This window comes from Populus nigra, chromosome 6, assembly GCF_951802175.1.
Source record: "Populus nigra chromosome 6, ddPopNigr1.1, whole genome shotgun sequence".
Classification (NCBI taxonomy): domain Eukaryota; kingdom Viridiplantae; phylum Streptophyta; class Magnoliopsida; order Malpighiales; family Salicaceae; genus Populus; species Populus nigra.
The window spans coordinates 15,132,386-15,149,936 of record NC_084857.1 but is presented as its reverse complement, the minus strand read 5'-3'; the positions used below and the strand labels follow the sequence as shown (position 1 = coordinate 15,149,936).

Genomic DNA, 17,551 nt, shown 5'->3' with positions numbered 1-17,551 from the left:
GTTCGTAGAAAGTACAAACCGGTTGTTGAGTTTATAACTAATTTCGATTTGTACCTCGATGTGCAAAACTTTTCAATTTGTCGTCATTAGTCCGTGTTTGGTATTAGCAGATATTTTTAAAAATATTTTTTTAGATGTTTTATTAAAAATATATAAATTTAATATTTTTTTAAGACAAATTTACTTTTAAAAAAATCCAAAAAATAAAAGATACTACCCTTTTAAATATCTAAATAAATTAGAAATCAGACCATTTCCAATTGATTCAAGGTAATACGAGAAAAACAAAATTATTTCGTTTCTTTTTCATATGTTTTTTTTTCCTAAGGTGATTTATTTTTTATTGACACCAAACCTTAAGTATTAAGTTGCTTTGAAAACCAAGTCTCTTTTTTTTTTATTATTATTATCTCTTAAGAACATGGGGGCGAGGTCGGTGGATCTAAACCGACCGTTGGATTTTTTTTCTTTTAAAAATTGACCATCAGACCAATGCCCATTGGCTTGCATTAATATTATATTATAGTTAAAACTTTACTCTAAAAAATAAGAGGAAAATATTGTTTCACATGCTATTCATTGCCGTGTTTTTTTATCTAATTATTATAAATTATTATACGTCTAAATTAATGGTCAATTAAAGCATATTTAATATATAAAAAAACAAGACTTAAAGATAAAAAACTAAAATAAAAAACACTATAAAAAAAATATAGTTTTTTTAAATTTAGGGTTAAATGTAAACATTAAGTCCTTCAACTTTTTAAATTATAAATATTCAATCCCTAATACTTTATGAAATTCTATTTTGATCCCAAATTTTATTTTATTTATTTTTTAATTTTTAATTTAATAGAGGAGAGAGAAAGTTATTAGATTTAAATGGTAGAGAGAAAATGTCTTATTTGATAACGATTCTAGCCACGAAAACTGATGATTTTGGTGTCAATGAGTTCTTTTTGAATGGGAGAGTTTATCCAAAATATTTTTTTCCTTAAACTTACCAAAAATATTAGATCTGAAGCTAAAAAGAATTTTGATTTTAAATTAATTGTGAGTTTTGAAGACAATTTTTGGGTTTTTAAAAGCTATAGACATGTTTTACAAGATATATATATTGTTTATTTTTTGTTTTTTCAAGTCGAAATATGATGGTAATGCATTCTGGTTTGAAACAGACTAGCTTGATTTCCGGTGACCAAAGGTCACCAAAATTTGAGCAAGATAGGTCATATATCACCTACTTTTTTTTTCAAAGATTTAAAGGGTAGATGACTTAAGAATTTTTTTAAAAAAACAAGGTTTAGGCGCATGAGTTGCTCTAGGCCCGCGCGCTTGAGCCTTTTTCAGGTGGCCCATAAGCTTTGGGTCTTCCTAGTCCGTGATACTAGGTCTTTATATATATATATATTATAGTTGAATTTCTTTTAAATTTTTTTTAATTTAATCATTTAATATTTGGTTGATTATTAATTGAACAATGTAATTTATTTCAATTTGATTTTTTTTTCAATTGCCTTGATTTTTAGTTGCTTCTTAATTTTGTAAGTGTCTATTTTAAATAAAAAATTGTTGAACTCAATTAAATCTATAAGACGGATTACAGGTTTGACTGATTAATTTTGGTTAGGTAGGGACAAGGCTTAATATTTGATTGATTATTAATTAGGCAATGTAATTTATTCCAATTTGATTTTTTTTCAATTGTCTTGATATTCGGTTGGTTTTTAATTTTATAAGTATCTATTTTAAATAAAAAATTATTGAACCCAATTAAATCCATGACCCGAATCATGGGTTTGACTAGTTAACTTTAGTTAGGTTAGGATTGGACTTTATAATTTTTTTTACATAAATAATTATTGATTTATTTCATTAAAAGAATGCATAAACTTTTTGAATTCTACTTGAGATTTTTTTATATATAAAAATACTTTGTAAAAATTTGAATGTATATTTCTTTTATGAAAAAAATATTCAATGAAGCAGCAATAGTCTTAGGAGCAAAGTCTGTTAAATTTATTCTAAGTAATTGTTCAAAAGCTTGATAATTTATTCTTAGTAATTTAACTTAGCTTATCTTTCTCTAATATATTAAAATAAGAGAAGTAGCAATGAAGTTAATTTTTTTACTTCTAACTATAGTCCCTAACAACAATTACAGATTGAAAGAAACTAAAAAACATACAAATCATCTCAAAATAATGCAATTATCTTAAATAGAAATCAATAGTATAATTTTGAAATAAGAAAAAATAAGTACTTAAACATGAAAGAATTACAATGTCAACGTTACTTCTCACAACTTGATAATAAAGATGGTGTTTATTCTTCTTGAATTGAAATTGAGAATTAGTTGCTCATGGTCTCTGAAAATTTTAACAGCAAAGATTATTTTTCCCAAAATTCTCGTACACAAAGAATATCCTAGTTGTTTTATCTCCTCCTTTTTGTATCCCAATAAAGAACCTTCATAATAAGCTATTAAGGCTAAAAATTAGGAGGTTAAAGGCTATAGATAAAATCCATCTAGTCCTATAAGATTTCTTCTTAAAACGAGACTCTCAAACTATTAGTTTCTCATCATATTAAGAGATAAAACTCATCCTTCATCTTGCATTAGTATTTTCATCTTGAAAACGATTATGTCTGATCTGGAGCTCTTCATAAAAGTTGTAGCCCTGAATGTGTAAATGAATTTGGACTTGGAATCGCCTTATTTCAATATTTGAAACTTAAGATATGCCCGTTTGAATATTAAGTATAAAAACAAAGAATTCTACTGCAAGTAAGATTTCAATCCAATTTTTGCAGGTCTATTTAAAGGTTTAAACTAACTCGGATATCTGCTCATAATATCTTTTTTGAAAAACTTGATATGTGTAGTTCTACTTAGATTGAGTTGACATTCACATTCTGGAACGCTAACTTGGTGAAAAATTTGTCATAAGAAGTAAAGTTCGAAATATAAAATACAAAATTTCTTATTTTTTATTAATTAATTCACAAAGTCTCACTCTCCACTTTGCAAGTCATCTCGCTCTCCACCATTTAGATTACATGCATTACACAAATTATAAGTTCTTTCTAAAAGTTGTAATACGGCTTGGTTCAAGGTAGGAAATATTCGGTAAGGTAGCTTAAAAGTTGTTAAAATCAATGGAGCAAAATACTCAAAACCAGACATAAAAATATTAAACACTCCCTCCAGCCATTTTGAACTTGGCAAATATTAAAGCTATAATAACCTTCTTTATTGAAAAATCGATTGTTCAAACAGATGAAAATTTTTATTCAAACTAAAAAACGATCTTTCATCCTTCTAAAACTTCAATCCTTTACTAGATATTTTTTAGAGGAACCAATGATATAAAAGGTAGAACAAATTCTTTTTTTTTTAATTTTCTCCATAATTTCAAATTAACAACTTGTTCCTCTACACCTAACATAGCCACTACAGAATTTAAGACACTCCACACTTATTTCATATATTCTCATGTTTTTATAATTATATATGATGCTCCACTAATTCTATGGCTTGAGTAAGACATTAATTGATTTAAGGCTTGTAAAACAGGATTATAATCAAAGAAAAAAAGTCCATTAGCTCAAAAATAATCTAAAAAGGAAAATTTATCCAAAGATGGATCGCTAGGCTATACAAGATATATACCAAAAAAAATACCTTAATTATGTCCATGCATGCATATAAAAGTATGGTTTCGACAACTCAGAACAAGTTCTAGAAAAACATACAATTTAAATGATGTTTGGGTCAGGTGGATGAAAGAGGCTAGGCTTTGATAAGAGTTCTTCGTGTTTGTGCATTTCATGTTCTTATGGATTTCGTGCTTGGCTTACAGATGCTATTAATTCTTCTCCAAAATTTTGCGCCTCATTTGGTCAAAAAAATTGGTGTTTTGAAAACCAAAAGTTTCTTCTCCAAAAACACTTATGAACAGGTATCTAATGCAATCAGCCATGGAGATGGTTTTATATTGATATCTGACCTCAAAAGATATTGTTGAGAGAATTCAGAGCAAATTGTCAGCTTGGAAAAATCGACAATTTTTCTGCAGTCGGAAGAGTCGCTTTTTCTTGTTTTTGAAGTGGTGATGGCTGATGGAGAGATTATCTCAATGGCTCTCTGATTTGCGTTCAGCTCATTTTATTAATTTGTCTTCCATGCTTGGATAATGGTTCTGATTTTTTTTTTTGATTTATGTGGGTATCCGGACCAGCTTGCGCGCACCACGACTAATCTCACGGCCCATTGAACATTCTGCAAACCCAGTGAGCATGTAAGGCATCGCGGGGGTAACAGGCGTGCACAGTGAGGTTCGAACCCGGGTGCAGAGGAAGGAAACAAGTCCCTACCACCACTAGACCAATACCTCAAATTCTAATGGTTCTGATTTTATTACGTAGAACCATGGACCAGGTGATGAATTCTGATTTTATGTTTTTTAACATCGTATAAAAAATATAACTATGAATTAAAAAATTAATTCTTACATATAATAAAATATAATAAAAAATATATACGTTAATAAAAATATGTAAAATGTTAATAATATTTAACATAATAGAAGAATGGACAAATATTGTAACTGTTACCGTGAAATACTGTTTTCTTAGTCATTGTATAATAATTTAAAAAAAAATTTTAAGGAAAAACAAATTACAAAAAAATAAAGAGAAGAACAATAAAAATAATATAAATAAACCAAAAATCATATAAATAAATCAAGTGTAAAGTAATAAGTGTTCAAAGTGTAAAGAATAAAAAATAATATTTTTTTTCAAAAAAAATAATGTAAAGAAAAAAAAGTAGAAACTAAAAAAGTATTATAAAAAAATAAAGATGAAAAAATAGTGATAAATAGACTAAATGTAAATTGATAAAAAAGGAAAATATATAAGAAAAAAATATTTTGCCAAAAAAATAATTAAAATACAATTTTGCCACTGTTAGAAAAAAAATAGTGAAATTTATAATTATATTATTTTTACAGAAAACACCATTCCCAGCATATGTATAACAACACAAACAATTTTGGTTTAGCCATGTTAGTCTTTTTTAAGAAACTGTTTGGAAATGCGATATAAACTATATTTTTAAAAAAAATCAATTTTTTTTGTTAAAATTTAATGTTATTTGTATGTTTTGAATCGTTTTGATGTGTTTATGTCAAAAATAATTTTTAAAAAATAAAAAAAATTATTAACATGCATTTCGACATGAAAAATTATTTAAAAAACAACCATTACTATACTGCCAAACATACTCTTAAACAATAACAAATGTTGGACACTAACACTTACACAACATTGAAAAATCAATTCCCCAACTTCATAGTTACTGATAAAGCTTTTAATAGCATGTTTAAAATTGCGTTAAACTACTGTTTGTTAATAAAAACTTTTTTTAATTATTATTTTAGTATTTTTTTATCGTTTTGATATATTAAAATTAAAAATAAATATTAATAAAAAATATTATTTTAAAATAACAAATACTTTAAAAAATAATAACCGCACGAAATTAAAATCACTGCAAACCGAGATGGAATAAGATAGGGCTTGCTTGACTCAGTCTTGTTCCAATTAGTGTCATGATAGAGTTGCTTTTGTTTGTAGCTATTAATTATAATATATTTTTTAAAAAAATAAACCTACTCGGTCATTACCTCACAATTCAACGTGGACTTTCATGGTTAATTGACAAATTTCCTTGTTAAACAAAGCTAAATAACTTTGTCCTAGGAGCAGCATGATATTTTCAATGAGACATGTTTGTTATTATAAAATTGAATAGGGATACATTAGTATTTTTCTTTTTCTTTTTTAAATAGTGTAATAACTTAAATACCCTTAGAAGTATAGTTTTGAAATCCGATCTGGTCATCGGGCCGGTTCAGGTTTTAAAACTCTGCTTAGAAGCATAGTTTAATCAACTTTTGTATAGGGGTATTTTTTTAGTTTTTAATTTTAAAAAAAAAAGTAAAATAACTAAAGTATCCTTCAACACAAAAATCCTATAGTTGTTATCCATAGGCTTTATTTTTTTTTATTTTTTTTTTGTTATTGTTAAATTTGATGAGGTTTAGCTTGGTCTTTTAATAAATACAAAAAAAAATTGAAAAATTGCACGTGTCAACGAGTGAGAGGAAGCTACACTATTTTGACAGTATGTGTGGGCTTCTTCGATTGTTAAAAACCACCTTCTACAATGGAGTTAGAAGTGGCTCACCATGGTTTTTCCAATCAACTGTCATGTGATAGCAATGAATTGTCATTCTTTCTATAATGAGCTTTTTTTCTCCTTCTCCTCCTCCTCATTTTCTCTCTCTTCTCCCTGGAAAAATATAAGAGATTCCTTTCATTTGATTTTTGTATTCAATTTGATTCTTATTTTTTTTATTGTTATTTATTTTGTTGTTAATGCTTATTGAAGTTTATTTTTTATTCAATTTAATCTCTAGGCATTTTATTTCATTTAGTTTTTGTATCTAATTTGACCCTCATTCTTTTTATTACTATTTTTTATCCCTTTCTTGATTTATTACTATTTTTTTATTTTGTCCCTCAATATTTCATTTTATTATTCAATTTTGGTCCTTGTTATTTTGATTGCTATTTTTTATCCATTTCTTGATTTATTTATGTTTTTCAATTTTGTCCCTCAAAATTTTATTTGATTTAATTTTTGTATTCAATTTTTCCATGTTCTTTTGATTGCTATTGTTTTTACTATTTTCTTGATTTATTTTATGTTTTTTAATTTTGTCTCTCAATTATTATTTGATTTAAACTTTGTATTCAGTTTTGATCTTTATTCATTTGATTTTTTATATTTTTATATTTTTCAAATTAGTTCCTAATTATTTTTTTTCATTAGTTTCTATACCAGATTTGATCATCATTATTTGATAATTATTTGTTTTGTTTTAAAAAATTTTATGATTATGAATTTTTCTTCATTATTTTTATACCAGATTTGATCCTCATATTTTGTACAGTGGGTGAGTCAAGTTAACTTGGGTTGAATCGGGTTTTTTTTTAAATTACTTATTTTCTCTAATTTTCTAATTTTGCATTCGGTTATTCGGTCATAGGCTTTGTAATTTCTTATGCTTTCCTTTAATTAAGGTTAAACCTGGTCATGGTTGGTTAAGTTAATCGGACTTAACTCAATTTTTTTTAATGTTTTTTTATTGATTTAACTTAGGTGTTTTCTAGGTTTTTTTTTTAAATCAATTTGTTATCCTGATCTTATATCACATGTCGTGGATTAATCAAGTTATCCTGATCTTATATTGCATGTCGTGGATTAATCAAGGTAACCCAGATTGACTAGAGATTTTTTCCCCAACATTTCTTTTCTTGCAGTTGATTTTTTTTTCATGTTTTGGGATTTGGTTATTGGCCATTGAGGTTTGCGATTCTTTCTGCTTTGTTTTTTGTGGGGTTAACACAATTTTTTTTATTGATTTAGATTTGGTCTTTTTTTCTAAGTCTTTTTAAGAAAAAATAGTTTTTTATCCCGATCTCATATCGCAGTCATGAGTAGTCAAGTTAACTCATTTTTTTATGTTTTTATTTTTGAAATTTTTTTTTCAATTTTATTCTTTAATGTTAGGTCATTAGACTTTGAACTTTGTGATTTATTTTTGTTTTTGTTTTTTATGGTAGCCTATTATGGATTGCTGGCTAGTCAAGTTAACCTGGGTGGACTCATTTTTTTTTCGGATGTTTTTTTTTATTGATTTAACTTCAATATTTTTTAATAGTTATTTTTTTTATCTCAGTCTCATATCATGGGTGATGGGTTAGTCAAGTTAACTAGAGTTGTCTCGGGTTATCATTCATTGTTTGAACTATTGGGTTCCTGAATATCATACACGCAGCGGAAACTATGAAACAAAATTATTCGGGAATCCCTACGATCTCATTAGATAGATCTAGAGTTATTTAGGAATTTATTACCTGAAGATCCGATCTTTTTTAGCTTTGAATAATTCCTTAAAGTCCGGGTTCACAAGTCATTCAATTGTCCAACATCCAACGGTAATCCACACGAACTACCCATGAGAAATCTCTTAAATTCTTATTTAAGAGAGAGAGATTGCTATGTTTAAAGTGCTAGCTTTAATATTGTGTATACGTAGTTTTTTTGTCTAATAAACAATCACTCCTCACTCTAATAAATAAGAGACATAACTTAATATTTATAGAGAAATCTGAAAAACTTTATAAATTAGCAAAATATCAATTTGCCCCCTAAATAATATCTATATATTAATTTAAGATAATTTTAGAAATTAACACAATCAAGTCTTTATTTGATTTTTCTAAGTCTAGAATCCACATATTAATTATAATATAATTCTTAATTTCTAAAATATATTTTAATTAAGTTATACTTAATTAAATCATCCTAGTTTAATTTCTGACTAGTGGTTCTTAATGTGTGTAACCCATTTGGGTCTTAATATATTAGCCCAAATATAAATTATAATTATAATTAAATAAAATTAAACAATTTAATTTATTATTAATTCAACAATTAATTAATTTATATTTGAAAATCAAGTTTATTATTTAGCAACGTGTCATAATTCTCCAAATATTAAAAAAGTAATTAGTGGTTTAACTTAACATTGCAATGATTAGTTTCTCACTGTAATTAATATCATTTCATCAATAATATTCTGATTTAACATTAAAGCATGAAATATGTCTGTCATGTTAAATCATGTTTGCTTTCTATATAATAGTCATTGATCGCTTGAATAAGATTTAAAATCCTCTTCAAATCTCATTCCACCTCGTCCAAGGATTTTTCAATCAATACTATTTAAGAACAGATGAAATATTTTTTCTAATTCACTTAGGGTGATGAATCCTCTATTGATCACTCAAATACCTTCATATAGTTCATACTACACCAAATGCCTACCCTTTTATTACCTCAATTAAGATAACATGTAACAGGATCAAAATATAACATTCTCTATATAAGATGACTTCGTAATCTCAAGTTCAAGGATCACTTACATAACTGTTGCAAGAACTTTTTCATAGACATAAGTAATCTCTTAATATAAAATTCTCATGCGGATCAATCTAATGTACATATCTTATGACAAGCACCTACATATTGATTCTAGGTATCCCTTATACCTCATCTTATGAGAACAACTGTTTCCTTTATATATATATATATATATATATATATATATATATATATATATATATATATATATATATATATATATATATATATATATATATATATATATATATATATATATTCAAATCTCATTCCATCTCGGCCAAGGATTTTTCAATCAATACTATTTAAGAAAAGATGAAATATTTTTTCTAATTCACTTAGGGTGATGAATCCTCTATTGATTACTCAAATACCTTCATATAGTTCATACTACACCAAATGCCTACCCTTTTATTACTTCAATTAAGATAACATGTAACATGATCAAAATATAACATTCTCTATATAAGATGACTTCGTAATCTCAAGTTCAAGGATCACTTACACAACTGTCGCAAGAACTTTTTCATAGACATAAATAATCTCTTAATATAAAATTCTCATGCGGATCAATCTAGTGTACATATCTTATGACAAGCACCTACATATTGGTTCTAGGTATCCCTTATACCTCATCTTATGAGAATAAATGTTTCCTTATATATATATATATATATATATCAGTCTTTACGACTCTAATGAATGTCTAATATTTAAAAAAATATCGACCAAGAATATTTTAGAAACAATGTTTTGATGCATTAAGAATCCTACAATTATAACAATTTTATAATTTTATTTGTAAAATATTTTTGTCTCATAAACTTTATCTTTACTCTAAATTTATTAATTTAATATTATATAAATATTAAAGATAAATTCATCACATCACATGCAACCAACCAATTAGCTATATTTCATATAAAACTAACATTAAAATTATTTTACATTAGAAAAAAAGTAACCTGGCCCGCGGCCACCCATCTAGTAAACCGCCTATAATGGCTTCATTCCCCTGTTCCAAGCAGAGCAATACCTGAAACTCATTCGTAGCTGTAGCTAGAGTTCTTCGTTCTCCAGGAGATTTCCAAGAAAAGTAAGAAAAAAGAAGTTAGAAGATGAAGAGCACCAATCACTCATCTGTTCGATTTTTTCTTTTTGTTGGAGTGGCTATCTTCATTACGTTTGCCATTATTTCTGTAGAGGCGAGAAAGCATCACAACAACAGACATAAACCTCATAAGCACCTCAAAGACAAGGGTAGCAATGGCCATAAGGCTCCAGACCCAGCTACAAATATTCCAGGCCCTGCTCCAGCCCCCCTTCCTCATTACGGTTCTTACCCTACTAAATCCAACATTTTTGACGTTTTGTCATTCGGAGCCAAGGGTGATGGAGTTTCAGATGATTCAAAGGTACGTGATAGCCAAAGGAACTGTTGAAAGAACATGCTCGTATTGGCACAAATTTCTCCGTATCCTGTCAACCTATTAGCAGAAGCACTTATTAGGCGGATTTTTTTTACAAATTTTATGAGCAGAAGCACTTATCTTCATATTTCTCATTCCTTAATTTGATTTTTTCCACATTTTCTTTGGATTTAGCAACAAATGGAGCTAGTAATTGCTAGCTAAATTTTCATTTTTGTAATTACTGGAAACTGATCAGCGGTGAGCTAATCAGGCACTTTTAGCAGCATGGAAAGCAGCCTGCCAGGTATCTGGGGCTATAGTGGAAATCCCAGCAGAATTCAAGTTCCTCATCAAGCCCATAATTCTCCAAGGTCCATGCATGCCTCACCTTGTACTTGAGGTTTGCTCTCTTCTTTTTAGCTTATCTGAGTGACTCTTCTCTCAAGTAGTAGATATGAATATAGAAATCTAGATGTCATGAGGTATATTCCCTACAATCTATTTTTAAATGGAAATTGTCTGTCTTGTTTTAGTATGAGTACAATTCTTTACTGTTTAGTGCTCTACACATAAAGCTGATGTAATGCAAGTGGAATTCCAACAGATAGATGGCATTCTCTTATCTCCCCCGCGAGTTGGTGCTTGGCCTAAATCCAGCTTGTTTCAGTGGATAAACTTCAAATGGGTTCATGACTTCACCATTCAAGGTACTGGAAAAGTTGATGGTCAAGGATCTGACTGGTGGAGTCCCTCTGAAGTCTACTACATTCAGGTTTGTCAATGTAGGGTTTTAATTAATTAACTCCTTGAGAACAGATAAAAGGCATAAGGAAACGAAAGCTTAACATTTGTTTTCCTTTGATGTATTTAATGCAGAAGAAATTCAAACATAATCCAGATATGAAACCAACTGTAAGATCATATATTCTTCCAATGTGTTCCTTTCACCTTATGATCATAAATTGGAATTAATTCCATCAAGTTATTATAACATAATCAAGTTCCTGATCATGTTTTACACAGGCTTTGAGATTCTACGACAGCCATAATATCACAGTTCGCGACATCGAAATCGTGAACAGCCCTCAATGCCATCTCAAATTTGACAGCTCTAGTGGGATCAAAGTCGATAACATTACGATTAATTCACCAGAGATTAGTCCAAATACTGATGGCATTCACCTGCAGAACACAAAAGATGTAGAAATTCAGCATTCTAATATTGGATGTGGTAAGAACCTACAAGTGCATTGACCTCTAAGCTGCCATCATTTAATATTCTTCCATGAAACATGTGTGCTAGCAAGCTTGCTAATCATAGTGAGTTTTGTTAATCATAGCCGACCTAACAGTAGGCCATGCTCCATATTATAATCTTCTGGTGTAGTTTTTAGTTGGCGATCAGTTGGTGCATTGCACGATGGAATTGCAGAGAAAACTAACACCTTTTGTGTGTAGCAAAAAGGAAATACTAAAAAGTTGCAGTTTGCGCACAATTTGGTTCAAAAAACCTTTTTAAACGGCTTAACTTCCCTAAATTAACTAACTTTAGTGACAGGCATGCGTTATAAAAAGGGCCAACATCTATCTATCTATAATTTTCAACTACTATGTGGATGCTAATGAGCTGTAGCCTGTAGCTTAAGTGGATGCCCCAGCATATATTAAGTCTGGTTTGTGAGCAGTACTGCTATGGTGATTAAAAACTAGCCTGCACTAATTAGTGAAATCGATGCATAGCTTTGGTTATTGGGTGCTAACGCTGACCTTTCACTTTATAACAGGGGATGATTGTGTATCCATACAAACCGGCTGCTCTAATATTCATGTTCATCACATTAACTGCGGCCCTGGACATGGTATAAGGTAGTCATAAATTACTGTAATGAAAGAAAACGATGACATTTTCTGAGAAATCCATGGAATACCAACCAAACGGAGTAGTAATACTTAAGTACTGATAAAAAAATTTGCACGGTTTCATGGTTAGAACATTTACTGCTGTGATTACTTAGAATTATTTTTGGATTTTTTCATAACTGCAGTGTAGGAGGGCTCGGAAAGGATAAAAGTGTTGCATGTGTCTCGGATATTGTTGTAGAGAAAATCTCGTTACAAAATACTCTATCTGGAGTTAGAATAAAGACATGGCAGGTACGTAGCTAATTAATTTTAAATCACAACTATATATTAGCAAAAAAAGAAAGGGGAAAGTTATTCAGAATTTTTTTAGTTTTATAGCTAGCGTTCCATTGATATATAACTGCAGGGAGGTATTGGATCGGTAAAGAATGTGACATTTTCCAATATTGAAGTATCAGATGTGAAGTATCCTGTTATAATTGATCAGTTCTACTGTGACAAGAAAACATGCAAGAACCAGACAGACGCTGTGGCAATATCTGGTGTTAAATATGACAGCATAAAAGGGAGTTACTCAGTGCAACCGATTCATCTAGCATGTAGCAATGACGTGCCATGCACCGGTGTTGATCTAATTGATATTCAGTTGAAGCCCAGCTCAAATGGTTATGGAGGTTTTCGACAGGCTTTGTGTTGGAACTCTTATGGGAAATCACAAGCACCCCTAGTCCCTTCAAGCATCGACTATTGCTTGAGAACCGAAAGTGGGTCTGTTAAGAGAACCGCAAGGTCTCATCATGAACATATTTGTTAGTCATGAGTATTTATAACAGCGTGTATTAGCTTCTTCTTCTTCTTCTTCTCCTCTGTTTTCTGTTCAGTCAAAGCTTCCCTTCTGCAAATTTTTATTTTGGGAAGGTGATGATTTTCTGCTGTTTTTTTGGAATTAAGTTTAAGGGTGTTTTTATATTTAATTATAATTAGCTAGCAATCACCCGCATTCCTCTTGGAGTGTTCTAATTTTTTTGACAAACCAGATCATGCATATATTATAAAGCTCCATAATAAAAATGGTGAAAAATACACAGGAAAGCTGCATCAACATCCTAGGAAAGCAAAGCATAACGGAGGAAACCCAAAACAGAGAGGTTTGAGTAACAGACCACCAAAGAGCTTTCTCTCAGCTTATAAAAAGTAAGAGCAATACAAAAGATTTGTTGTGTCAGGAAGCCTTGGGTTATAGTTTCATAACACAAGAGCCAGGGACATTAAAGATAAAAGAAATAAATACAATGAAGATAAAAAAAATAAAAGACATAAATAGAATTATGTTTAGTGGTGACGTAAGAAATAAAATAATTATTTTTATATCTTATTTAATTATAATGGATAATATATAAAAAAAATTATTTTATCTATTGTTATCAAACTTATATATATATAAACACACTTTAGTTTATATTAATTGTTAAAATTAATAATATTATACTAGTTATAGTTATAAAACCATAACTGATTTGATGGGCCTGAATTTATTTGAATTTAAAAAAAATTGAGGAATTGTTGGTTTAACCTGACCCGGTCAAAAACCTAGGTTAATCCGGGATAAAACACGAATCAAAAATCCGTTGAGTTTTTTTAAAAAACAAATTATTAAGAAAAGGTTGCTTTGATTTTTTTTTTTTTTGGTTAGCCAGATTGACTCTCTCGAACTGTGATCTAAGTTTTTTCTAGGATCGTTTCTTGAGTCGAGTTTTAAAACTATGATAATAACCACTTTTATCCATACATTGACTCAAGGTCAACCCGTCCTGACTCATGACCTAGACCTTACCCTAATCCTCAAGTCGAGTTTAAAAACTATGATAATAACTTTTATGCTTACATTGATCCATGTTGACCCTCATGATTTGTAACTTGGGTTTTGCCCCAGTTTAACCATTGAATCATTTTAAGACTATGATAATAATCATTTTTATTTTATGTTTAATCAGGTCAACCAAGTTTACCCTTCTTACACGCGATCCAAACCTTACCTTTGAGTCGAATTTTAAAACTATGGTAATAATCACTCTTGTCCTTATATTGACTCGAGTCAACAGTCAACCTCACTCATGACTCAGTTTTTACCCTGAATTGACCCTTGAATCAAGTTTTAAAATTATGATAATAATAATTTTTATTTTTATATTGACTCGGATCAACTCAACCCATGACCCGGGTATTGACCAGTGACCTAGATTTTGTTTTAGAACGACCCTTGAGTTGAGATTTAAAATTATGATAATAATTTATTTTATATGTCTTAGTTAAACAATTTTAAAATTTAAAGTTTTTGAAAAGATATTTTAGGAATAAAAAATAATAAGTATTGTCTCTAAAGAAATGTTTTCTCTGTATATCCAGTTTTGAAAATATAAAAATTCACTCTAAATTTATTTTAAAGACAAATTTATTTTTATATCTTTATCTCTTGAACCAAATTTTTTTTTTTATCTCTACTATCTTCATCCCTTCTGTTTTAGAACAATAAAAAATCGTTATTTTTAGTGTTTGTTTTTGTATTACAACTTATTTTTTAAAATATTTTTTAAAACAAATTAATATTTTTTTAATTTTTTTATGATTTAGATATACTGGTATTAAAAATAAAAAAAATTATTTAAATGTTTTTTAATTAAAAAATACTTTTAAAAATTATATTACATTAAAATATAAAAAATACATTATATTACAGCAGGAGACACAAACAAAGCTGTAATGTTGACATAAAAATAAAGAAAATAGAGAATATCTTGGCAATGGACCGTGCCCGATCCTTTAAACCATTAAAAAAATTATCCTACAAACTCACGTCAAAATATACCGGACCCCATACCCATTTATTTAAAACCCAGCCCATGAACGCTTAATAAAAAAAAAAATCCCATAACTAATGTTCGATTTAGTCCCTGTTACTTTCTTAGAAAATAGTATGGTCCTTGTATTTGATTCCTTACAAATAAGTCATCCATTAGAATATTTTTATCCTCGTAATCTCTTACCAAAATATTGTTAGTCCTTTTGCTACTTTTGTTTCTTCAATTAGGTCCTTAAACGCAACCTTAGCAGGTGCTTAATAAATAAAAACAGGTATGAAATACGATGAATATTCACTTTGTTTACTTATACCCATTTATATTATTCATCATATACGATTAATATACGTGTTTTTACCTTCAAATACCATGATCTAGAGGGAGAAAGAAGGGGGGAAATAGTTGAGATAGCTTAAAATCATGATCAAAAATAATTTTTTATCATCAGAAACTATGGTGTCGGCTAGAAGGCTATGGTCACACTCTCTGTTGTCGTGTTTCTACGGTTCTCATTAACGGCTGAAACACATTCATAATCATTCTAGAGAAAGAAAAAAAAAATCTTGACGATTCTTATGGGGATATTATTCTTCACTCGCGTGTCGCAGAGCAGCAAAAAAAGGGAACCGCAAGGTCTCGTCTGAACATATTTGTTAGCCATGAGTATTTATAACAGCGTGTATTAGCTTCTTCTTCTTCTTCTTCTCCTCTGTTTTCTGTTCAGTCAAAGCTTCCCTTCTGCAAATTTTTATTTTGGGAAGGTGATGATTTTCTACTGTTTTTTTGGATTTAAGTTTAAGGGTTTTTTAATTTTTAATAATAATTAGCTAGCAATCACCCGCTTTCCTCTTGGAGTGTTCTGATTTTTTTGACAAACCAGATCATGCATATATTATAAAGCTCCTTGATAAAAATGGTGAAAAATACACAGGAAATCTGCATCAACATCCTAGGAAAGCAAAGCATAACGGAGGAAACCCATAACTGAGAGGTTTGAGTAACAGACCACCAAAGAGTGTTATCTCTCAGCTTATAAAAAGTAAGAACAATACAAAAGATTTGTTGTGTCAGGAAGCCTTCGGTTATAGTTTCGTAACACAAGAGACAGAGACATCAAAGATAAAAGAAATAAAAACAATGGAGACAAAAATAGAACTATATTTAGTGGTGATGAACAAAATAAAATAATTATCTTTATATATTATTTAATTATGATGGACCATATATAATAAAATATAAAAAAAATTATTTTACCTTTAACTTTAATATGTATTATTGTCAAATTCTTATACACTCTTAGTTTATATATTGAATGTTAAAATTAATAATATTATAATAACCTTAATTATAAAATTAGAACTAATTTGATTGCGTGAATTTATCGTAGTTTAAGAAAACAATAGAGAAATGATTGATTCAGTCAAAAATTTAGGTTAATTTGGGATAAAACACAAGTAAAAAACATGTTGATGTTTTTAAAAAAACATTTTGTCAAGAAAAGGTTGCTTTGATTATTTTAAATTTTTGTTAGAGCAGCCGAATTAACCCTCTCAACCTGTGACCAGAGCCTTTTCTTGAGTCTAACTCCCGAGTCGAGTTTTAAACTATAATAATAATTATTTTTATCCATACATTAACTCAGGTCAACCCATCCTAACTCATGACCTGGGTCTTGCCCCGATCAACTGACAAGTCGAGTTTTAAATTTATGATAATAATAACTTTTATGCTTACATTGACCCAAGTTGACCCTTCTAATATGTGACCTAGGCCTAGCCCCGGGTTAACCCTTGAATCTTATAATACTAATTTTTATTTTATGTTGAATCGAGTCAATCAGGTTGACCCTTTTGACACACGACCCAAGCTTTACTCTTGGGTCAACCTTGAGTCAAGTTTTTAAACTATGGTAATATCACTCTTGTCTTTATGTCGACTTGAGTCAACAGTTAACCTCACTTATGGCCAAAGCCTTGTCTTGAATTAATCCTCAAATCGAGTTTTAAAATTACGATTATAACACATTTTATTTTTATGTTGACTCGGGTCAACTTGATTAGTGACTTGAGCCTTAACTAATAGCCTAGGCTTTGTTCTAGAATGACTCCTCAATTTGAGATTTAAAACTATGATAATAATTATTTTTTTTTCTTATATGTCTTAGTTGAACAATTTTAGAATTTAGAGTTTTTTACAATAATATTTTAGAAATAAAAAATAACAAGTATTGTCTCTAGAGCAATGTTTTTTTGGACTTCATATTTTAAAAGTACATAAATTCATTTTAAAACTGTTTTAAAGATAAATTTATTTTTATATCTTTATCTCTTCAACCAAAAACATTTCTATCTCTGTTGTCT

General features: G+C 29.1%; 1 protein-coding gene across 1 annotated transcript; it reads left to right on the top strand.

Moving 5' to 3' along the window:
- The first annotated feature begins 10,176 nt into the window (after positions 1 to 10,176).
- Positions 10,177 to 13,283, top strand: LOC133697306 (polygalacturonase At1g48100-like). Its single transcript, XM_062119782.1, has 8 exons — positions 10,177 to 10,473; positions 10,742 to 10,870; positions 11,075 to 11,242; positions 11,347 to 11,382; positions 11,494 to 11,701; positions 12,255 to 12,336; positions 12,516 to 12,624; positions 12,740 to 13,283. The coding sequence occupies exons 1-8, from the start codon at positions 10,177 to 10,179 to the stop codon at positions 13,145 to 13,147; spliced, it is 1,437 nt and encodes a 478-aa protein (XP_061975766.1). The 3' UTR covers positions 13,148 to 13,283.
- Positions 13,284 to 17,551: the final 4,268 nt, after the last annotated feature.